The 25,477-nt window shown below is 37.7% G+C and overlaps 1 protein-coding gene across 7 annotated transcripts in view; it reads right to left on the reverse strand.

The window, feature by feature from the left end:
• Epsti1 (epithelial stromal interaction 1) overlaps positions 1-25,477 on the reverse strand; it is a 127,362-nt gene that overhangs the window by 74,590 nt on the left and 27,295 nt on the right. For 2 of the 7 annotated variants that reach the window (XM_078015904.1, XM_078015901.1), the window contains exon 1: positions 16,152-16,647. The exons of 1 other annotated variant lie outside the window; for it this stretch is intronic. In XM_078015904.1, coding sequence (XP_077872030.1) covers positions 16,152-16,321 — 170 coding nt within the window. In that variant the 5' untranslated portion in view covers positions 16,322-16,647. Of the gene's footprint in view, positions 1-16,151; positions 16,648-25,477 lie in introns of those variants that run through there. 4 more of the 7 variants (XM_078015902.1, XM_078015905.1, XM_078015903.1 and 1 more) reach the window with 4 other exon arrangements.

The raw sequence follows: 25,477 nt of genomic DNA on the forward strand, positions 1-25,477 counted from the left end.
ATATCAGCAGACTTTGCATGTGTAGCCTAGCATGCATACAACGTTATGAATACAAAATTAGGATATTGCCACTGGAAATTAATCCCTTATCTGTTACATATTCTTTGTTCACCCTAAGAAAGATTTTTCACTCCTCAAATGGCAGTACTTTATAGGAGCTTGGGAACTGCAATTCTGTGTGTAGTACCTGTAAACCTGAATATGGGGCAATATTGAGTCATTCCATGGAGTCTTAAAGCTGAAACACGAGAGAGTGGATTTAAATGCCAACCATGAAATTACTGCACAATCTTCAATGTCTGCTAAGATGGTGGTGTAGAGCTTCTCACTATACCAGGGATTTGCCTACACTGCAGATCAGCAGTCCTTAACCTTTATCATGCATCAGAATTACCCCGAGGACTTGTTGGCAGGCTTGTTAAAGGGCAGAGTTTCTAATTCAGTAACTCTGGGGCGACTTTCAACAAGATTCATTTTTAACACGTTCCCAGGTGATACTGATATTCTTGACCTGGGTACCCGTACTTGGAGAGTCACTCTATAGATCAATCAGGCTGTCTGCTATGGTTCAACGGTTTGTGCCCACCAAGACTCATGTTGACACTTGGTCCCCAATGTAATGGTGTTGAGAGGAGGTGGGACCTATAAGAGGCATTGTGGGTCATGGTAGCACCATCCTCAGAAGGGATTAATGTCATCTCACAGGAGTGTGTTAGATCTCATAAGACTGGATTAGTTGAAAGTATTGTTATAAAGCAAAGTCATCCATGTGCTTGATCTCTTACACATGCCTTCTTCCCCTTCTGCTTCTCTGCCATTTTATGATACAGCCAAGGGGTCCTTACAAGATGTTAAGTGTCAAGCTGTCTTGACTTTCTAGCCACCAGATTTGTGAGCTTAAAAAAAAAAAAAAAAAAAAAAAACTCTTTTTAAAATACATTACCAAACATCAGATATTCGGTTACAGCAGCACAAAAGGACTAAGACACTGTCTTAGGATATTTTAGCTAAAAGAGAATTTGGGGATTAATAAACCTTTGATAAAGACAGAGAGGTTAAATCAGGTACTAAAGATCACAACGTTACTTAAGCAAAAGGGCTGAGACTCAAACCCAGAACTTTTGACATAGATCAGTTAACTATCTGCATCTAACTTTTCAATTCAATACAGAAAGCCTAAAATATGAGTTTCCTTGAACTTCAGCCACTTGATAGACTTTGGAATGATGAAAACACTTAACTGAGCACAAATTATGGATTTAATATGTTAGGGACTTATGGGGAGATACCAAAACCCTTATTCAGGCCACTTTAACAGAACTAGTACTTCAGTTACGAACAATTCAAGAAACCATAGGGCACTCCACAAAGATATCCAAATAAGTATTAAAGTGGGATAATATAGGTAGTCAAAAATCAAGACAAAGGAGATTCACAGAGACCACAGAGGAGTAAAAATTCTTTAGGGAAAAAGAATGGTTGGAAAATAGAAAGTTGAGCCTTCAAGGACAGGCTCTGAAATGGCACAAGGTTTCCTTGCCAGGAGTTTGTTAAGAATGAATTTTCCATGGAAATTTTGGAAAAGATTTGGAAACAAATATCAATCTGTTTATCCAAGACTCTATTCTGCAATATCAAATCTAATTAAGTATACTACCTATGACACATTAATATCTTTAGTCTTAGGCTATAGCATACAATCTCTGTTGCTTGTGTGTAGGACACAGGCAGCCATACACAGTACAGGTACAGGAAAAAAGAGGGAAAAAATTTCCTAGCCCTGGATTTAAGAGTTTTTAATCAAAAGCAATCTCAGCATAACCCCAACAGTGCTCCTAGTAATGCACATTTTATGTTAAGAGAATTCCTGGATAACACTTGCAGCAATATTTTATTGACTGAACATGCCAAATCTAAAACATTTAAAGTATACACAAGAAAGCCATGCCAAGTAATTTAGCTTTTATTCCTCATTCTTGCAATAAGGAAAAGGAGCTTTAGACTAAGGATATGCTTTTTACTTTTTAATATCATGTGGAAGAGTGTAATGCTTGGTAGATAAAAATATTCATCCCTTCTCATAGCTTTTTTCTGGACATTAATATCAAGTATGATTTATTAATGTTTTCGACCAATTAGTTTCCACCCGCAGCAAAGGCCTTTGCTGTTTTCAACCTCAGTGGCATTTCTTTTCAATAGGCTGACTCCTGAGCTGTCGATCTGTACAAGACTAAGCTACCTAGATTTAGCATTCTGCTCATTTCCTGATTAAGCAACATTTAAGCCACTGAAACAAATATATATTTTTGAAAATGAGTTCCCTCAATTATCTCATTGAAATTTAATGAAATGTCTCAATTGGTGAGATTGCTTTCACTTCCCGACAGCACACATCTGTGAGACAGACTAAAAGGGGAACATCTGAAAGACTAGCCCAAGACAAAGAAAAATACCTTTCTGTGCCATAGAGGAAAAAAATAGGAGGAAAGACATTTTCCTTGTGAGGTCTCTCTGGGTTACACAACTGCATCTCACGTGTACATTCTTGCACAATTTTTTTAATAACATCTCATCAATAAGCGCTCTATGAAAAAGAAGTTACATTGAATTTATGAAAAGTATCTTGGCTGACTAAGAGTATTACATAAATATATTCCCTGGTGTGTACAAACTGCACCAGATGTAATTTAAATTTCTAATTAGGAACAACAGTGGTTTGACTGAAAAAGTAATGTAGCCAAAAGTAAAAATTTAGAAAGAGGTAGATAACTAAGTTGCAGATAATTTCAAGAATAGTAGTAGACATATAAAGTCTACTATCCTACAAAAAAATTGGCTTGATCTTTTTTCATAGTTCATTAATATCCTTAGGTATGTATAAATTGAGAAAAAATTGAGATATCAGGCATTGGATATTTTTCTACATATGGGATTCCATATTGATTTTTGTTACATGATTTTCAATGCAGGAATCTGAAATTTACAGTTTTTAACCAACATGAGCCAAAATTTTTAAGGCATTAGGTTTTCCTAAAGTTCTTTTTTGAACAGACTAAATATACCCACCCATACCCCAAAACAAATCAAATTAAGATCAGGCAGGGCAAATCATCCTTGAACCCAAGCCTGTTACACCACCCCAATCCAGGATTCCACATCTTGCAGGTTAAGAGGGCTCATGAATCCTCTTTGGTCTCGGAAACTACAGAGCCTAAAAACATGATCTGCATCCCCAAGAAGGTGATGTGAAGTTGCTTAGTTTTTCATCAGTATAACTAACAGCCTCTGTTAGAAGATCAAAATAGACACTCAGAAGGTAAAGATAAACAAGCAAGCAAGAGATCATCAGGGCTTTCGTTTTATAGGATGCCTTTATGGAAATAAAGAAAGAGGGACATAAGCATACACACAATCCAGGCATTCCCCATCTTAGTAAGATACCAAAAATTTATGTGAATCAGAAATTTGTGCCCTTCTTTCAAGTGGAAGTAACCCCATAGTGGGGCACATAGCTTGGTATATATTTCAGTTATCAATTTTCACCTTAGCTGGGCAAGTCTGTGCAGTTATCAATCTGCGTAAGTGTACAATGTGGACCTGTATTATTGTATTTTTTCTCTTAAAAACACATCCACATAAATATAAATGAAAAAAAAAAAGTTAACAAGAAGGATTTGCACTAAACATACAAAAAAAAAAAAACAAAATATATGATCCCAGCTGCTCAGGAGGCTGAGACAGGAGAATCACTAGTTCAAAGCCAGCCCCAGCAAAAGCAAGGTACTAAGCAACTCAATGAGAGCCTGTATCTAAATACAATAGAAAATGGGGGCTGGGGATATGGCTCAGTGGTCGGGTGCCCCTGAGTTGAATCCTCAGCACCAAAAAAAAAAAGTATATGAAATAGAATACTGCAGACAACCACCATTTTTAAGAGGTCCCAAACTAAGGATAGTAGTAGAGATGGGGATCAGTTGGTAGCTATACTTGCAATATATCTAAAATAACTTCCTTAATAAAAGTGTCTATAAGGAAATCATATTTTCAGAACACAGAGGTGTCAGGTCTAGGATTTGATTTGATTTGACTTTCAAGTGAATAGATTAACCCATTACTGTTTCATGGATGCTGGCAGAAGACAAGAGACTCCTAGGTCAGAAATGAAGACTTGATCACTCATGGCACAACAAGCAATAAGACCATCAGTTTATTTACATCCGTTTTCTGTGGCCCAAGGTCTTATGGGGGCAACATAATGAATGCTACATACATGCTATTTGTACTAATAAATCTCAGTACTGAGAAACATTAAGTTTGGGGAACCACCAATTTTATAGCAAGTAATAAGCAAGCCTGATGTTTTGTCTTGGGGAGAGTAAACCTTATCTCTCAAAGTTGCCAGCTAGATAAACAACCCTAAGGGATAACTAAGGTTAAAGAGTGGTAGGACATGACATATTCAGCAAAAGAATGTAAGAAGGACTGCCTTTTCGAAGAGGAAAATAGTAAGGATTAACATTCCTTTTGGAATAGCTTAGAGGGGATGGTAGAATGCTTGCCTACCAAGACCTAGTACTGGGGGGTGGGGGGAAGCATAGCTTAATGATAAGAAAATTGGTATTTGCATAAAAACCATCCATCAATGGGGCTATTGTATCCTCTTTTATAATTAATAACAAATTTTGAGGAAGGGTACTGGGGATTGAAACTATGAACTGTCTACCACTGAGCTACATCCCCTGTCCTTTTTATTTTTTATTTTGCCTTGAACTTGCTATCCTCCTGCCTCAGACTCCTGAGTAGTTGGGATTACGGGTGTGTGTCACTGTAAGCTGATTCTGTCCATGTCTTAATCTATTGCTCCTCAAGTTATCTATGACTTAAGAGAAAACCAGAAATGCAAGATAGAGTGATATATATATATACATATATATATATATATATTCTTTTATAATTAAAATATATAAATAAATTATATACACACACATATATAGATATCAAACTGTGCATTTAAAAATGAATTTTTCATTTCAAATTTTGAAAGAAATATAGAAGAAAATGCAAAAACATTTTTTGAACATTTAAGTCACTCATAATCTCACCTCATAAATTATGGTTTTATTTGGGCAAATTTCCAACCAATCAATGTTTCTACATAGTATATTAGTTTGCAATCATATTTTAAGTAAATTGCATACCTTGCTTCCATTTGTAAGTCGTTTTTCTAATTATACATATAACACGCTTAATACTAAATGGCTATATGGTGTTTCACAATATGTATGTACTATAATATAACCCATTTCAGTTGTTTCAAATATTCACTATTATTAATACTCCTGCAGGATGTACAAAGCAAAAAGCTTTGCACAGACCATTATCCAGAAGAAAATTCTTATAGTTCTCTGAAGCTATTCAGGGAGTATGAACTGCATTTAAATTTTTCTTCCTTAGATATTCCATTTGCATTTCCAAAGTCCAAAAGATAGCTTGATCATATTGTTTATTTCACTTATGCCTGACTCTCCTCAATTCTTAAACTAGAAGAGATGCTAATCCTTTCCAAAATTCCTTCTCACTTCCTCCTACTAACAGCACTCCTGTATTACTCAGGCTGATGATGTGCCCAATTAAAAGACTGTAACAGTCTTCAATCTTTATAGCTAGGTGTAAAAATGTGGTTAAGTTTAGGACACTAAGATGTAAGTGGAAGCCATTAAAAGGGATTTATTAAAAAGTCCCTTCAAATGAAGATAGATAAGAAAAGCTTTTTTGTTGCTTTCCTCCTTCTTGGAAGGCTAAAATGGTAACTAAGTTCTCAAACAGCTATCTTGGTCAATGTGGCATCTTGAATATGGAAGTTATACATAAGGATTTCAGCAGAGAAAGAAGAAGTCTGGCCCTCTGTAAAATCACCTATTAATGCTAATCTATGCCACACTGCCTGGCTTCAAACCCTAATTCTCCTACTTCCTAACTACATAGTTTTGAACAAATTAATTTTTCTATTTTTCAACTGTAAGATAGGGATAACAACTATCTACTTAATAAGGTATTCATATAAAGTGCTTAGAACAATACTGTAAAATAAGAAATGTTCTGTTATGATTGCCTATTATTTGTACTATATCACCCCTGTACTATCTAACTTCAGATTTATTTTATAAGGAGGACATAAAGCCTGTCTAAGATGACTACAGAGAACATCTACTTTATATGTAATGATGACACCTATTTTATTGTATATAATAGAATCATTAGTACATCTTTTCATGCTTGATTTAATCACTTTGCTTCATCTTTACATATATATAAATGTATACATGTATATGTGTATATGTGCATCTATATATGTGTATATATGTTTTTTAGTTTTTCCTTTTTTTAGAGACAGAAGGGGGCAGAGAGAGTGGGGGGGGGAGAGAGAGAGAGAGAGAGAGAGAGAGAGAGAGAGAGAATCTTTCTCTCTCTTTTTTTTTTTTTTGTAGATGGACACATCACAATACCTTTATTTTTATGTGATGCTGAGAACCAAACACGGGTCCCGCCCGTGCTAAGCGAGCGCTCTACCACTGAGCCACAATTTTTTACCACCCAGCCCCATTTTTTTTTACATATATCCATAGCTGACTCTTCCCTCTATCATCAAAATCCTGCTCTTCTCTAAATTCAGTATCCTGATTCCTAAGTCTTGCCCTATGTCACAGGAGTAATAAGACCTAGTCCATGAAACAAAATGATATTGATAAATATCTCTTTTAAAGAGCTATCCTTCCTTTTCAAATGGTAGCATAATTCTGAGTCTAGACTTTGTTCTTCAACATATTGAAATATACCTACAGTGAAGGAAGCATTCAGCTCCATGACAAAACTTGTTTTAAGTTTTCCAGTTTCCAAAACAGAAAATGAGAAAAGTGGGCAGAGGCACAATGAGCTTCAGGATATTACCCAGCACTATTTTTTTCTCTAACTTTGTAATCTTAAATTTTAAGCCTAACAAGCAAAATTTAAATATTAGTAAACTGAATAGCCATTAACTAGTATTGACTTGTATTTACCAATTGTTAATGTCTTACACATTTTTTTCTCACCTAATTTTTTTTCTGAACTATATGAAAGTAAGTTTAGGATCATAACATATTGTTCCCAAATACTTTGGCCTATATTTCCAAGGAGCAAAGACATTCTCCTACTTATCCATAATAACATTATCACACCCAAAGAACTTAATATTAATACAGCATTACCTTCTTATGTTCAAATTTCCAAATCCTTTCAATTTCAATATTCCTCACTATGCCCACCTCATAATGGATCCCATTATGAGTTATGCATGTCTGTAGACTCATAATCTAAGACAATTTCTTTGATTTTTTTCTTCCTTTCATGACTGACATTTTGGAAGGGTCCCGCTAAATCATCTTCTAGAATGCCTCACAATCTGGATTTAAAGAAATTCTTTTTCCTCATGATTAGTTTAAACATTTTTAGAAGGATGACATAGGAGATATTATCCAAGATTCCACTGTAAGGATAAGGGTTGTTCCCTTGTACAACTAAGAAATAAAGCAATGTGAAACACAGTTATCTGCCTAGGTGGTAGATAGCAATCACATTTTAAAATAAAGATTAGAAAGAATGTCTTCTGCATATCACTTTCTCTTGGCTGTAGAAACCAAAGGACATAAGGGGTCTAAGATTTTTCTACTTGGCTTAAGGAGTCAAAGAAAGCAACCTACACCTAAAAATAAAGATCTCTTTATACTAAAAAGGATTTAAACACTTCAAGTGTAAATAGCCTTTAAAATGTTTATTTCTAGTCAGAATTACAGGGAACTTTCACGTTCTATATTATTTTGGTCATGTTTGAGATTTTTAACAAGCAGGTATTTTACATTCAAATATGTTCTGTTATAATCGGGAAAAAGTAGTTCAAAGATTTTTAAATGGGGAAATATTTGAAGTAAGTATTTCTTAAGAAAGGGGCTCAGATATTCTTACAAGATTAGGTAGCATGATGTTTCTGCTCTCACTAATACCTTATTAAAACAAACACTGGACAGTACTAGCCCTTGAATTTTAATGATGGTAAATGTCTTCAGTTTTTCTACAGGACTTTAATGGATTGCCTTTTAAGTCTTCATATTTGGTGTGTGGATGTGTGGGGGGATTACAAACATTACAGAACAAAGAAAACATCATCAGCTGATGCTCTAATGTAGAACAGACTCTTCAAAGGCAGTCTTCTCCCTTTGATTATTTTTCTTTTCTCTTAAGCTTTTGTTTCAGATTCAAATATGTTCTGAGTAGATGCAATTAACCTTAACAATATGTATAACCTTACAGCACTCTGCTGACTTTGAAGTAAGTAACCTTACTGTGTAATTGAACTAAGTCTCATTTTTTCCCTCATTTCTTCCCTGCTTCTACTGATCATTATAGGTATTATGTATTTTCAAGCTTTCATCATCCTGTTGATTTATTGTTTCACTGTTTCAGCTGTCAAAGACTTTTTGAAAAATGTCCATTCATTTTTGATGATACTGTATTTGAACAAAAATGATTGCTCCCCAAGACTTGGCAGACTGCAAATGCATACCATACTGGGGAGCAGAAAAGTTGAAAATTCATTCTAAACAGGACCATAATTTCTACCCTCCTGCATAAACAGGAAGGTAAATTTGATTTAATCAAACTAAAATGTCTTTTCTCTCCATCCATTCAATCTCTTCTGCCATGTATAGAGCTATGCTTTTCAAACTGTAGGTGGTAACCCACTAATGGGTTATGAAATCAATTCAATAGATTTATTTTTAATGAACAACAATAGAAAATGTCAGAGTGCATCACATGTACCAAGAGTGAGAATTGTTTTGTGAAATTTCTTTGCAGTTATATATACCCTCATATATACTCAAGCAGGTACTAGGTCATGATGTCAAATGAATTCCTCACAGTAGGCTATGGTCAGGAGTCTGAAAAATTACTGCAAGATACTATGTGGTTGAGGTTGCTCAGAAACAGTGACAGTGAAAGAACTGATCAAGCAGGAGCTCTCTGTTATTTGTGGGAAATAGCAGAAAAGAAGATCCCCACAGAAACTTAGCTCTTGCAAGCTACTTTTATATTGAAATCATTTTAAAGCTGCATTGGCACCTTGGCATTTGAGCACACAGCAGAGACAGGAAGATCTCTCTGATCTTCCCCATCACTCATCCCGTGAAGGGGGCCAGAATGTCAGAATTCTCTGACATTTCTCTAAAGCCGGTCATTTCAGAGCAAGCCTCCCTATACTCTGAGGAAAAGAGGAAAGGAATGAAGGCAGAGAGACATAAGGAAGAATCTGACAAATAGGCTTGCTGAGATTCCCCAGTTTATTACCATTAAACAAAAGGAAGTTATTATTATACCCCCTTTGACCAATCATACCTCTACATGAGAGTCGACCTTTCATCAGTTCCAAGCATAAAAATAAGGTTTATATGTTTCTTTGGGTCTTCATTTCTGAAGGCTCCCAGCTCATACAAAATTTACATTAGGGGCTGGGTGTGGCTCAGTGGTAGAGTGTTCGCCTAGCATGTGTGAGACACTGGGTTCCATCCTCAACATCACATAAAAACAAATAAGTAAATTGTTATTTTATCCATCTACAATTTTTAAAAATTTAAAAATTTACATTAAATAAATGTGTCTGCTTTCCACTTGTTAATTTGTCTTTTGTTATAGGAGTCTCAAACATGATGCTAGGGATGAATGAAGAAAGAGATCTTTTTTCCCCTACAGTCATTAATAAACTTCATATTACTGTTCCTATATTAACACACTCTCTCTTCTTTATGTGAAAATAAAACAATAGGACATCAGCTAGCTACAGTATCACTCCTTCTTCCAGCTCTAATAGATATGAAAAGACTTTGGTGGACAGACTTAGGTTTGAGTACTGACTCTATGAATAAGAAAAGCAATGAATAGGAAAGGTAGCAGAATACAACAGTTACTAATAGGGCATTATGTAAAATTGTGGATGTGTAACCAACGTGATTCTGCAATCTGCATTTGGGGTAAAAACTGGGAGTTCATAACCCACTTCAATCTAATGTATGAAATATGATATGTCAAGAGCTTTGTAATGTTGTGAACAACCAATAAAAATAAATAAATAAAAAAAGAAAAGCAATGAGAACATTTTCTCTTCCACAACTCATGTGAAACGGCAAAGTGTTTACTGTAAAGATAAAATTCAATAATGTATGTAACATACTTAGCCCAGGGTCTAGCCCATAGTTAAACATTTGAGATACATGAAGTACTGATTGCTATTTTGTTTATTTTGGATTTTCAGAGATCCTCAGTTTAACTATTCTAAGCACAACTAATTTACTTTATGCTACCACAGTATTACAATGCTTTGTTACATTTATCATTTCAAAAACAAGTTAAATAGGCAGGGCACTACTAATTAGTTAGGTATTAGATTTGGTAATTGTCAAGACACCTACTCAATTTATAGAACCATATCATTATATCATTAGGGGTTAAATACTATCTGTTGTTACTTCACAAAACTTCCTGAATGCTTATGAGCCTTGTCTAGGGATTGAGTTAAATAATTCCCCAGTGAAAAACCACCTATATTGAGCCATCAGGAAGATTACTCATTAGCATCAATCACAGATCTTCTCTTCCGATGTACTATTATTTCATAACACTGAAAGGAATGCCAGCATTATCCAGTTCTTCATCTCCAGGAAGGAGTAATAAGCCGATGCTTTCATGCCATTTAGCATCTATGGGCAAAAGCCCATTTCCTCATAATCATATGGAGAGAGGAAATTGAAATCTGGAGTGCTGCAGAGAGGAAGAAATAGTGAAAGCAGTTCTCATGGATACAAATAACTTTGCAAAAACTTGCACTTGATTTAACCCACTAAGTCCCAAGTTTTCAATTCTGTGACTATTTCAATGAAACTAACACAGGTGCATTAAAATGGGTTGGAAGTCATAATTTATAGCTTATATATTAACTAATATTATTATACAGTTGTATATTATACACCATATTTAAGTTTTATAGGAGTTCCACATCTGGGGCCATGAGACAAAATGGGCTAAGATGATTTTTCCATAACAAGTTCAGATTTAACAAGGTGAGTCAAGAATAATTTAAGTTCTGTCTTAGATGGAAAAAACCATACTTCAATGTTTCAATATATAAAAAAATGAATATTAAAACTTAATGACTTCATTAACATTTATCCCACCTTATATTTCATCTTACAAAATGCAAAACAAACACAATGTTTTTTAAAGACAGAAAAAGAGAAATAAGGAATTGGCCATTCATAAGTGCTCTTACCAAGCTGTCTTTTAATCTCTTCCTCATCTCCTTTGAAAGTTTGGGAATAAAGGGGAAGGAAAAGTTTCAGTTACATGGGTTATTTCCTTCCCCCAAAGCAGAGCTGGGGAATATCCCCTAGTCCCCAAGGGAAGAAATGAAAAAAAAAAAAGAGTAGGTTTCCTGAATATGCACAGACAGTATGCCAACAACGGACATAGAGAGTCCACACTATTGTGATTTGGATATAGTGTATCCCAGAGACTATGCCACTTTAAGTCCTGTGAGGAGGTGATACCAAGATGGGGTTAGACAAGCAAGAGATGGACTAGAGGAGTTTCTGTGGAGGATAAAAGGGGAAGAAGCAGGAGTAGGCAGGAAAGCCCGAGAACAAGAGAAGGGCTGAGAGGAAGGAAGAAAGGGTGAATAGTAAGAGTCTCAGAGTGCTACACAGTTCTCAGAAAGTCTTGGCTGGGTCAGGCATGGTGGTGCTCTCCTGTAATCCCAGCAGCTTGGTAGGCTGAGGCAGGAGGATCGCAAGTTCAAAACCAGCCTCAACAAAAGCAAGGTCCTGAGAAACTCAGTGAAACCCTGTCTCTAAATAAAATAGAAAATAGGGCTAGGGATGTGGCTCAGTGGTCAAGTGCCCTTGAGTTCAATCCCCAGTACCAAAAAGAAAGAAAGAAAGTGTTGGCTGGGTTAGTGGGGAGTCAGGCTGGCACTAGAACCTGTGATGCCCAGACCTGGCTGGGAAGATGGCAGCATAAGTAAGCACTGGAGCCAAGGGTGTGACAGAGGCAAAAGGACAGCAGCTGGGGCTGTCAACTGACTCTATTCCCCACAGTTAAGTTCTCTTGAAGGAGAAAATCTGAATGACACGTTTCTCTGACTGCCACAGAGGCCATATAAACTCCTATTTTAAAAAATACATAATCATTGTCCCTGGGCCAGCATCAAGCTCCCTAAACCCTCAGAATTCTGAGTGACCATTAATTGTTGTATGCTAATGAAAGGACTCATGGGGGATCCCTGGATATTTTGAGGATGGAGGCTGGTGGCCAGGAAAACCAACTATGTGCTTAAACGGTTAAAACTTCCAGCCCCTAACCCAATCTCTGAGCAGGTAACAGGGGTAGAGATTGAGTTCAGCCACTAATGGCCAGCGATTTGGGTAATCACACCTATATAATGAAGATTCTACAACTCCTGGGAGCCCATGTTTGGGGAGCTCCCAGTTGGTAAATGCATCAAGGTGCTGGGAGGGTGGCCTACCCAGACTGGGCACAGACACCATTTGCACAGCACCCTTCATCTTTGCCTCTGGTACCTTGCCCTATCTATCTCTTCCACTTGGCCATTTCTCAGTTGGATCCTTTATAATAAAACTGTAATTCTAAGTCTAGTGGTTTCTGTGAGCTCTGATTCATTTTAGTGAATTATCAAACCTGGGGGAGGGGAAAGGTTATGGGAAATCCCCAAATTTGCATTCTATCGGGCTGACAACTGCATTTGCAGCTGGTGTCTGAAGTCTGAATTGGGGACAGTCTTGTGGGCTGAACCCTAAGTTTGTGGAAACTGCACTAACCCTGGGCAGTTGAGGTCAGAATTGGATAGAACTATAGGACACACAGTGGTGCCAGAATTTAGCTGGTGTTGTACTGACATATTTGGTGTCACACACACACACACACACACACACACACACACACACACACTCTCTCTTTCTCATCCTGTAGGTTGCAGCTCAGGCATGACTTCTTAGGAAAGAATTTCCTGCTGCCAAAACTAGTTCAGACCCTGGCTTTCCTTTATACCACACAAAAAGATTATTCATGTAATTACCTTATAAATGTCTGCCCCATCAATTAGACAGCGAGTTTCATAAGGTCTTTTTTGTTGAATGGTTATTTATTCCTATGCTTAAAAATATCAAGAGCGAAAGATCCTCTTATTATAGGGCTGTTGTGAGGACTGAGTATGTGAAATGCATCATTACACAGTAAGCACTACATAAGGATTTGCTGCTATTATTGCTCATCTTTAAGTCTCTACAGTACTCCATATAAAGCCAGCCACAAATATGTTAAGGTAAACTAAATCTGTATATAAATTATGTTAAAGGTAACTGCAGTGAAATTCTACATTATGGGTTCATTTTCAAAATACCTTTTTATTTCCTTCAGACAACATCAAGCTAAAGGACCACATCCTGCTATGATAATAGACAAGAACTGGAATGAAGTGAAACCTCTATTACTAGGACAGGCAAGAGCCTATTGCCCAGAATGGGGTAAAAATCAAGTTAAAACCCCATGTCTCTGACTCTATCTAGAGGTGATGAGTGAAAAATATATACAAGCAAGCAAAATATTAGAGGGGAAGATAAATGATCACTTTGAGTTAGAAGTTTATATAAGCTTCTTTTCTCTAAATCTGTGTGAATATAAAATTTAGGGACACAATTATCAGGTAAAAATAACTGGGAAAGACAATATGAATTAGTAAGTACTTATAATTACTTAAATTCAAATATCATCAAGAACTCAAGCTTGCCTGATAGTCTACCAGAGGTCCTCAGGAATCATCAATTTTAATAGACTGCCATCAGTTTTTGTATATATATATATATTCTAAATGGGTGTTTTTTTTTTTTTTCAAAACACAATCATTCTATTTAAGGGTGACAGCATAGTACTTTAGTACTTGGTCAAAAAACATTTGTCAAGGCTATAAGCTCCTAATATTTACTGAACATTTTCTTGAATGTTGGTGTTATTTCAAGTAATGAGAAAACTGAGGCATAAAGCATCTATTCATCTCAGAAAGCAAATAATGACAGAATCAGAACTTGAACCCAAAGTCACCTAGCATCAAAGCCCATGTTACTAATCCCGACATGGGGCTCCTCAAATGAATGCATACAAGACTAAATTTCAACCCACTGTCATAAAAGTAAGTTCATACTGTGGATGAACTGAATTTCACTATTAAAGCACTTTATCCTCTCTAAATTGCTTCTGATTTCTCTCTTACCCCAAAATAAAACCCTAACTTTTTACTGTTGTTGATTTTACTGAGATGTTATTTGTCATTCAACTATTCTCCTTTATTTCCCACTTTCATTAAAGGAGACAACTAAGAAAAATAGATATAAGTAAGTAATGGAGACATAAGAAATATTCAGAGTGGCCCAAACAGGATTTTAGATACTAAGCACCTAAAAACGAATGAACCCTGTGATGCTTTGCTTACCGCAACTAAGTCACATGGAAAAAGAAAAAATTGAGAGATAATTGAAGTCTTCCAGGAATTTCTCTAATGGTCTATTTGCAAATCATCTTAGAAATAGTATGCAATGAAGTCTTCAGGGTACTGAATCCTGGATAACTAATCAGAAAATTGCCCCTTTCTGAGCAATTTGGTCCAGCAAGATTCTGAAGTAAATCAAATAAGAAAACAGCTACAATTGCTACTGCTTATAAGATGATACAAGCATACAAATGGTTGCATCTAAATAGATACTTTTTAATAGAAAAATATCATGTAAATTATTTTATCATTAACCATTCATGGACATGAGACCACATATCCATGACCTCAACTGATATTAAATGTGGCAGCTCACAGTCAGTAGGTTACATGTAATTAATGAGCTTCTATTATAACAAGATGCCAATTATCCTGAGAAGAGAACTTCAGCAATCTCTAATTGATTTACAGATGATCCACCCCATCTTAGGGTAACCCTAAGCTGTATAATGCTAAAGCCCTCATACTTTCAGAATTCAAGGGATGAAAGAAATTCTACTATTTATTGGTCATAAGGTTATAACTACTCCTTAGCAACCAGTGTCTGTCTTTCATGTGACAAAGAAGTAACTGAAAAGGAAGAAATTGCACATGAGACTGAACAGTTACAATTCAGAGGCAGCACTTCAAAGATAGATGTATTTACAAACTGTAGGGTAGTGTGAAAGGAGCTCCCTCCATTGGGTGGAAGAAGAGGATAGATGACCCCAGCATACTAAAGGTGTCCAGGATCCTGCAGGCCCTGAACCAAAGACTAAGAATAAATGTCACTTATCTGTTCCTGCTCAGGGCACATTTCACAATCCTCACTCTTAGCCCCACTCTTCTGCTCCTAGGAGGCTCCTCTATGTGGGCATCTGGTTGGAATGCAAGCTTGCTCCCAGGGCAACATCTGGATCCTCTCTCTGCTCTATATCACAGACCTTCTTCGCCCTTACCCTGACATCTGACTGGTGATTCCATTTACAGCACAATAGTTTAACACAATTAGGGGAAACTTATTTTCATACCTAGTTGGAGTATAAATACTTTAGACAATTGAAAAATTAATAAGAGATTTCTCCACACCCATCCCTTTCAACTCTGTAGCCGGTCACAAACAGTAAAATCGTGTCTATGTCTTTTTATTTTGGGTTTTGGTTTTTAGTAATGGGGATGGGAGGAGGGGAGGTGCGCTCTGCCACTGAGCTACATCCCCAGCCCATTTTATGTTATTTTAACTTATCATAGTAAGACAGGGTTTCTGCTAGGTTGCTGAGGCTGGCCTAAAAGGATGTTCTTAAAAGAAGAGTGGGGCGGGGATGGGATCTTCAGTAAAGGACCACAAACTGGCTGATTGGCGTAGGATAAGGTAATTCCTGGATGTTTTCATTTATGCAAATTTTTTGCATTCTCTCAAAAACTCTGTTATTGGGCCCCTATGCTTTTCAGCTCCAAAGACTAAGAAGGTGCCTGCTAGCACGCTTGCCGGGGTCCCACCCGCCAACACAGGTGGTTAAATACTTACCTCCCCTGGCCCGCGTGGCCCAGGCTCTCCCGCCAAGGCGCCCCAGGGGCCGCCTCCACACCCTGTCTCTGGCTTTGCAAGGGACCCAGCTCCCCGCGCCCCCTACTGGGGTCCTGGGAGGCAGGGGTGGCGCCGAGCCTGGAGCCCACCACTTTACTGCGGGTGTACATGGTTCAGAGCCCGCGGTCCTGGTCCCCGGGGCCGCCGTCGCTGCGGGAGGGACGCAGGCTGGGACGCTGGACGAGTCTCGAGAGGGGGTTCCAAAGAGCAGAGGCAGCGGTTTTAACAGCTGAGTTTCGATTTCTCCCTACTAGCCACAGGTTGCGCCCGCCCCGGAGAATTTCCCCATTTATGCTCCTCCCAGGCGCCCTCTGACCCTAGTACAGGTTTAACAGCTGGGCTGCGACCCCACCCCAACACGCCCTCAGGGATGTCGCGCTGAGCTAACTGTCCCAGCTGCAGGTGAGTTGGCTTAAGGTCTCACAACCACCTGAGAGCTGAGAAGGATCCTTAGGATCCGCCGGAAGTGAGGAAGGAGCCTCAAAGCGACTGGGTACTTTAGGAAGGGTTTCACAGGTAACCCTAACTGAGGTCAATGAACAGTATGACCTTGAGATTCCAGTTACAACTGCTGTTTGGTTGTTGCAAGGAAGGTCCTTTCTAGTTAGAGGAAATGGAAAGTGAAATTAAAAGAAAACTGGTAATAAAACCCATGGAGCTAAAGAAGCAAGCTGAGGACTACATAGAGTTGATTCTCTAGATAACCTTGCTAAGTAAGTAATTGACCAGATGGTCAAAAAAAATCAATTAAACATTTGCTCTGTGCTGGACAGTATGCAATGATTTAACTATGGTGTGGCATTTAAAAAATATATGGATTTGTAAGACTGTTTTTGTAAGTCTGGGCCTACAAAACATTTTTAAAGATGCCCAGATGATTCCAATCTGTGCCAGGCTGATCACCATGGTCACAATGCTGGCTATACAAAGATGCTAGAAAGCTCTTCCTATATTCTAGGACACTGGTAAATAAATACTAATGCCACCCAGGAGTAAATGAATTGTGGGCAGAAGTGTTAAGCTAGACAGAGGAAAAAACTAAGAAAAGGGACAATTAAGAGTGAGCCACAAAAGGCATGGAAGTTCACAAGAGCTGCTATGGTAGGCGCTTGTTGCTTAAAATGCCATGGTGTGTAGTTAATTCTGCATGGTATGGTATGGTGGGAGTATCCTAGGCCTAGTCACCAAGCCCCTTAGGAGCTGGACTCTCTTGCTTCATTATTGATGCTTAGAACAGAAAGGCAAATAGATCTTTGACAGCTAATGAAAGAAAGAAGAAGAAAAGGTAGTGGTAAGGGACATGGTGGGAAGAGAATCAGGTTTTCTATTTCCTAAAGTGTTAGAGCTCTATCAGGGGGCCAGAGGTTCTCAAATTACAGTGAGCCTCAGTGTGTTAAAACTGGTATCTGGGCACCAAACCTAGGAGTTTCTGACTCAATAGATCTGTAGTGAGGCCCAAGGACTGGCAATCCAGCAAATTTCCAGGTGAGACCAATGCTGCTTATCCCAGGAACTCCCTTTGGAACCCCTGCTATAGGTAATGTGGAAGGCAAAGGAGGATTTTCAAAAGGGCAGTTATATAATAATATCTACTTGAGAAAGTTAACTCCTAGCATTGTGAAAAGAAAATTGAAAGATAAGACTGAAATCAGGGAGATAAACTAAGAGCCTAGTATCATTTAGATAAGTAATACAAATCTGAGCATAGGCAGTTGCACAGGAAATAGAAAGCAGGGTGTCCTGCAGGGGCTCTGATTCAGGAAACGGATTTGGGTTGCAGCAAGTAGAAGAAGATGCCAGATGCAGTTAGGAGAGTGGACATGCTTTATTCAGTGGTGGCCACAGTCATTAGCCAGCCCTCAGCTTCAGCTTCAGCCTCCAGCCAGTTCCACCTTAGCCCACTTCCACAGGCCCTTTTTATATGCATGTCAAACAAAGAAGGCACATTACCAACAGGTTAGTTAAGGGATGGAAGCACAAGCTCACAAGTTAAGGTTTATGACCTTGAGTTCTATAGCTGAATCATAGTGTTTCCGGCCTTGACTAACCATAACATAGTCAGTTCCCCACCCTGGCTGCATATTAAAAATGTAACAGCTGGGGTTGTAGCTTAGTGGCAGAATGCTTGCCTCACACATGTGAAGCACTGGGTTGAATCCTCAGCACCACATAAAATAAATAAACAAACAAAATAAAGATATTTTTAAAGAATGTAACAACCTCCCAGAAGTCTCAGCCAGGAAGCCTAACTACAGTCATGTTGGGACCTTTCCAATGAAAGATTCACACAGACAAAAAAAAAAAGAAAAGAAAAACAAGATGCAAGGGATAATTGAGCATCAGAGGCAGAAGAGGAAATGGGATACACCTTTTCTAGTACTTTGAGACCAATTCTACCAGGTATGACTCTCTTATTTCTTCAGAAGTCCATCTGTACAATGTGACACAAAGTTACAGTACTCTCACCTTATAGTATATATGAACAATAAAGAGATAATTCACATCAGTGGTTCTCAAAAGGAGTTGACTTTGCCACCAGAGACATTGAGCAATGCCTGGAGTCATTTTTTTATTGTAAAGCCTGCAAGGAGGTGGGTCTACTGGCATCTAGTGGGTTGGGGCCAGGAATGCTGCCAAACATCCTACAATGCACAGGAAAGCCCCCCATAACAGATGTTATTCAGCCCCAAATATCAACACTGCTAAGGTTGAAAAATACTGACCTACATGATGATCTTACAGTCCCAATAATTGAATGGTGGTGGTTTTTATGGTGACTTTATGGTTTTAATTTTGTGACAACTCAGGTGGCCAGATCATTTAACCATTAACCCAAAAAAGGAGCAACTTGTAGGGAAGGTGAAACAATTTGTTTAGGGACTGTTGGGTTTCAAGGTACCTGAGGAGAGAGCAGTACACATCTAAAGCCCAACAAAAGAGGACCAGTGAGGTCTTTATGGATGCCATCTTCTTCAAAATCATTTATGCTGTTAATATACCACTGGGACGTTTGTTTCAGAGGAGAAAAAAAATATTTTGGTGGTTGAATTAAATTTGAATAAGGGAAAACCCAAGTTAGGGAAAAAACAGTTCTTCTAATGGATATAGTAGTAGCTGACCATGTTTATCATACAACACAACCATGTTCTACACTGAAGTTCCAAACGTTGAGATGCAAGTAGAGGATAAGAGGCAAAATGTAAATTTCTAATTCTGTTCACTCCTTGTTTTATCACATTCTCAATGTGTTTTAAAACAAACAAAAACTACAGCCAGGCACGATGGTGCACGCCTGTAATCACAGCAGCTTTTGAGACTGAGGCAAGAAGATTTCAAGTTTAAAACCATCCTCAGCAACTAGTGAGGCCCTAAGCAACTCAATGGGACCCTGTCTCTAGATAAAATACCAAAAAGGGCTGGGGATGTTGCTCAGTGGTTCAATCCCCAGTACCAAAAACAAAAACCCAGGTGCACGTGACACATTGTTGCAATAGAAATCTACAGGCTCCTTTAGGATACACAAGAATGGGCTATTTATTTGTGTAGTGCCCATTTTCTCACCTTACATGTGCGCATTTGTGTGAGAATATGGGCTGGATTCCTCTTTTTTTTTTTTTTTTTTGTACTTTTTTTTTTTTTTTAACCACTAAACTACATGCCCAGCCTTTTTTTATTTTGAGACACAGTCTCACTAAGTTGCTGAGGGTGTCTCTAAGTTGCTGAAGCCTCCCTAGAACTTGCAATCTTGCTGCCTTAGCTTCCTGAGCTGCTGGGAATACGGGTTTGTGCCACTACACCTGGCTTTGGCTGGCTTTTTACCAAGGCTGTTATAGGATGTGTACTACTGCAGAGATGTCTGGTGGAGGGATGCAGGGGTGAGTGGGAAAGGTTTGGGTTTCCCATCCCTGCTTTAACCTAGCACTTTAATCTCTTATCTCTTCTTCTACATACTAATTTTCCTTTCTGTAGGAGTTCTGTGGCTTTTTAGTTTTGAAAAATCATGGTGCTAGACAGTTACCTAGGAATATGTTTTAAGGGACATGAAAAAGATCTGAAATCTAATGAGATTTCATTATATTGCCTGAAATTTGGCCAATTTGAGATTTATTTAGGAAATGGTTTTCATTTAAAATGCAACTGCCTCAGGGAAATAATTGTTTATTCATTCCTTTAGGAAAATGAGCAAAAGATTTTTGGTTGGGAAAGAGAGAAGCTGTGTGAAAAGAAAAGAACGATTCAAAAAAAATCTGTGTAAACAAAAGTGTAAAATGAGGTATTTGGGGGGAGTGAAGAGTCAGGAATAAGATGAGCAACTTTAGCAGCTGGTGTGCTTTAAGAGATAAGATAAAAAAAAAAAAAAACTTCCATCAGTTTAGCCTACTGCTAACATATCTTTACTTTGCAAGGACATAAATGGAAACAATATTTGATTTTAAATTAGTTACCTTAGATTGCTCCTTCATTAGCATGTATGAATAAAGAGATAGATAAAGATACATAATCTCTAAGCCTTTTCTTTGCAAAAAGTGTCTCAATGAAAAATCTGTTTCTGAAAATTCTAAGTCATTCTTCCCTAAATTTGATTATTCACTGGGAAGTTAGATTAATCCAATAAATGTAGGATAGCAATTATTCTAAAGTATTTTTTCTATTTTACCAAAGGAATTATGTAAAACTCACCTAATACTGGGCAACTCTTCATTTTGTGTGTGTGTATGTGTGTGTTTGCTTGTGTGCACATTCACACACATACATGTTTATATTATGACAATTTCCGATTTTTTAGAATATTTTCAAACTTTTCTACCACAGAACTGTGGGATGCTGCAATGCTAAGTCACCATAAGTTCATGCAAGATATATTTATAGAATGATAAGCATATACCACTTACTGTGTGAGACTCTGAAGCTGTTATTAACAAGTAGAACTCTGCTATTCTAGCTTCATGTTTGAGATCATCTAACTACTTCATTTTAAACACAAGAAAAAAGGAACTAAAAGAAGGCGAGTAACTTCCCAGGCCATGTACAAATTCATGGCTGAGCCACAGCTTGAATTTAGGCCTCCCAAATCTAGCATTTTTATATTTTAGAAGACAATTATGATAAAATATATTTTGGCAAAATTCAGAATTTGAAATATTTCCACTTACAATTTTCCCAGTGTGCAGCTGTGTATTATTTTCCAAAACAAAAATTTGTAAAAGTTCCTAAACCTATTACAATTGACACTAATAAAAACCTTAACATTCTCCTTGGTCAACCCTATAATCACATGATCAAATGATCTCTGCAATGATTGTATTTATAAAACTTGTCCAAATTTCATGACTAGTATTAGATTTGAGTTAAACTGCCTATTTTCTGTTTTATTTTAGTTTGGGTTTTGGCTTTTTGTTTGTTTTGCAGTACTGGGGAATGAACCAAGGGAAACTATACCACTGTGCTTCATCCCACTCCCCCTACCTCTTTTTCTGAGACAGGGTCTCACTGAATTGCCCAGCCTGGCCTTGAATTTGAGATCCTCCTGCTTCAGCCTCCCAGGTCACTGAAATCAGAGACATGTGCCACCACACATGACTTAAAATGTCTATTTATAGCTAAAATAGTTAGCTTCAGAGTATAGTACAGAGTATACAGTTCTGCTTAAGAATGGAAAGATACACATTTTTTTTTTCTGTTTTTCAGATGATGTTGAATACTGTCACTTGGGTAAAACGTGAAATGTAGAATGTGCATTAAATAATATTTCCTACCTTTTGGTGGAAACTTCCTTGTTTGCAGGGGGCTGAATTCCCTCTGTAAATTTAGATCTGAGGAATAGACAGCAGCTGCCATCTCTGGGTTCCCACTCTGTGGCTGTATAGTAGCTGTCATAAGATCTCTGCTGGCTGCACCATGGAAGGAATGTCCCTTAACTTTGGGGAAATTTCAGTACACTCTGTCAGCAACATTAGCATGGAGATTCCCTGAAGGATTTCTTTTACTATGATAAATGAATCCAACAAAATTCCCCACAGGGCTGTCCATTTTTTACCCAACATGCGTGACTTTTCAAAAAAAAAAAAATTCCCCTCCTTAGGGAAGTCCTAATTTTTCTGATGTTTTAACTCCAAGCTAACAGTTTGGTGAGTTTCACCATCCCTTGAAAATATCACCAAGCATTTCATACAACATGTGGTACACAGAAAAGAGTAGTAGACACAGAGGCAGAAGACCTGAACTCGAAACCTGGCAAATACATTTGACTTTGGGACCTCTGCACTTCAGTTGCTTCATTTGTAGGATGGGAATATTGATCATAATCACCCCACCTGTCTTATGTTTTAGGGGTTTTTAAAGGCCAAATGAGATAACATATGTGAAAATGGCTCATAAATTGCACTTTGATGCAGTACAAATGGATGTTATTATTTTAAAGCTGTCCAAGAGAGAGATTTGTATTGTTTTGCTAATACTTAAATTGTCCTCAAAAAGTTCTTAATTCAATTCCCAGGCCTTTTTGACTTTCAATTTCTAAAATATTACAACACCCTATCAATAGTGTGTTTTATCTCAAAACCACTTTCAGAATACAAATAAAGCAGTACTTACAGATTTATCTACCAATGCCTGGCACAGTAGTAGTTTCCCACAAAGTCAAAAATCTTGTTATAACTGGAAGGCAGTGAGTCCTCCATAGACATTTGGTGACAGTGTTGAAGTCTAACAACTTCTGGACACTAATCATAGTTCCATTGCTGTGGATAATACCCAGGGTTCTGCTTAGCTTAATTTATAGTAGAAATCCCCAAGACCTTTCAATGCTTCTGTGTTTGTAATTTGGGGTTGGGATTCCCCCCAGGCATACCACATAGTTTAGAGTTCAAGACTCCTCTGAGTAGTTCACAGCAGCCCAACAACCATATGTCTCCTTTCTTTATATTTCCAGTAAGAATCCCTGGCAATGGAGGGTGGGGTGAGGGGATTTGATAAGAAATGGTTAGGAAAATGAAGTTATATGCAGTCAAAAAAGCAAATGACTCCTAGCTTATCTACCAATGAGGGTCAGTTCTCTGAGTGGTCTTGCACCTAACCAGTTCTCCCCTTTTTCTTACATACAGTTCTCAAAAATAACTATAATATGCTGGAAATGAAATATCCCTAACCAGCCTAGGCCTTGTTCCTGTCCTTCCTAAGAAGGTAATACCTCAAATCAGGAAAGAACTGTGTAGGACAGCCCAGAACTTGTTCCTCTCTTCCCTAAAATTACAATGTCCTTCAAAGCTTTATCCAAGGAGTCATATGGATCAGAAACATATAACCCAGGACAGACTGTCTTTTGTGGTCCCTCAGCTATGGTGCAAATTAGGGCATACACAGTCAAGACACCATTCACTCTGGGCAGGTTTTTTGAGCTTTGAAGGACCAGTTGACAAGGGAGCTGAGATTTCTATCCTTTGCTATCTACACATCTGTAAGTATTAAGCCCACCTTGCATCACTTGCTATATGGTAGTGTGTTCACCAGACTCAGGCAAATAGGGAACCAGTACATGGTGGACCTAAGCAATAACCAGGATACAATGGGTGCAAGTATACAGTGGTTGACATAGTGATGATCTTTGCTAGACTCCACACAGGGGGAGGCCCCTTTGGAGATTAGTAATTAGAGATACTGATTCACAACCAAGACCTTCTCCCTCAAACTGCTGGCTTTGCCAGATTAGTCCTACATTTATATCTTGGCTTAACTACTTGCAAATGAGAGATTTGGGAAAATTACTGAACATCTCAGGTCATCAGTTTCTTCAACTATAAAATGGGAATATAGACAGCTCCCAACTTGCAATGGTTCAATTTATGAGTTTTCAACTTTATGATGGTACAAAAGCCATACACATCTGAAGAAATCAACTTCGAATGTTGATCTTTTCCCAGGCCATTTGTAATGCAGTATGATGATCTCTTTTGATGTTGGGCAGTAGCAGCAGTAAGCTGAGGGACAACAATTGTACTCTACAGTATACAATAACATTTGGTAGGTTAGGTATAACAAATACATTTTCAACAGGATATTTTCAACTTATGATGGGTTTATTGGGAGTAACCCCATCCAAAGTTGAGAAGCATCTATAATGGTCACAAACTTTACTGAATAATGTTGTTTGACATATTCGTAAGTACAAAGTGCTTCATATCATTTATCTGACAATGTATACTCAATGTATGTAATGATCATTATTATTGAAACTCGGTAAAATGAGCTGCCCAATATACTTGAGCTAAGCACTTTATACACACACATACACACACAAAGATAAACAAATGGATAGTAAACATATTTAAAATAACTCTATTTGTTATGGTGAAAATACAAATTAACATTATAATGAGGGATAGGGGTATAGCTCAGTGATAGAATACTTCTCTAGTATTCACAAATTGTTGCATGAGAAATTATGGTGGCTTAAGCCAGTATGATAGCAGTAGAAGTAGTGAAATGGGACAAGATTCTGAATATCTTTTAAAAGTATAATGAACAGAATTTTGAAAGTGTGATGAACAGGATCAGATTGGATATGAGTTTTAAAGAGAGGAATTGAATTGAGGATGATATAAAAATGTTGAGCCTTAATAGCTAGGAGAATGGTCTTGCCATCAGCCACGCTGAAGGAGGCTATGAAGGTTATTTCTGGTAACACTGATAAGAAGAGGTGCTCTTAAGAGCTTACTTTTGGATATGTTTCAAAAACCTGCTAAATAGACATTTAAGTGCAAGAAGTTGATGAGGTACAAGCACCAGTACAGAGAAGATATCCAGATTGAAGATATAAATGTGGATCTCATCACAGAGTATATTTAAAGCCAGAGAATGGGATAAGACTACCTAGGTCGTAAGATTAGACTGAAAAGAAAGTTTGGGTGAACTTGTTCCTAATTTTAGCTTGTAGAAGCAACTTTATCACTAAGAAGTAGAGAAGCATAGAGGCTGGAGGGTTAGCACTTGTAGCTGGTAGGGAACTTGACATGCACACATGATTTGAGCTGAAGGAGGAAGACAAGGAGGAGGATTAAAATTAAAGATATCACAGATATAATCTAGTTTTAGAATTCTCACCCTGCTCCAGGCTGGTCAGTTGGTAAGAATCCATGGGTTTCCATTGGGGTAAGCATAAGGGAGCCAGGCCACATCCCAAAACTACACAGGTGGACATGCAAATCTCAGGTCTATCAAGAACATTGTCATAGCCAGAGAGGAGAAGCTGGAAAGGCAGCTTTTTTGTT

The sequence above is a fragment of the Ictidomys tridecemlineatus genome, chromosome 6 (assembly GCF_052094955.1).
Source record: "Ictidomys tridecemlineatus isolate mIctTri1 chromosome 6, mIctTri1.hap1, whole genome shotgun sequence".
NCBI lineage: Eukaryota > Metazoa > Chordata > Mammalia > Rodentia > Sciuridae > Ictidomys > Ictidomys tridecemlineatus.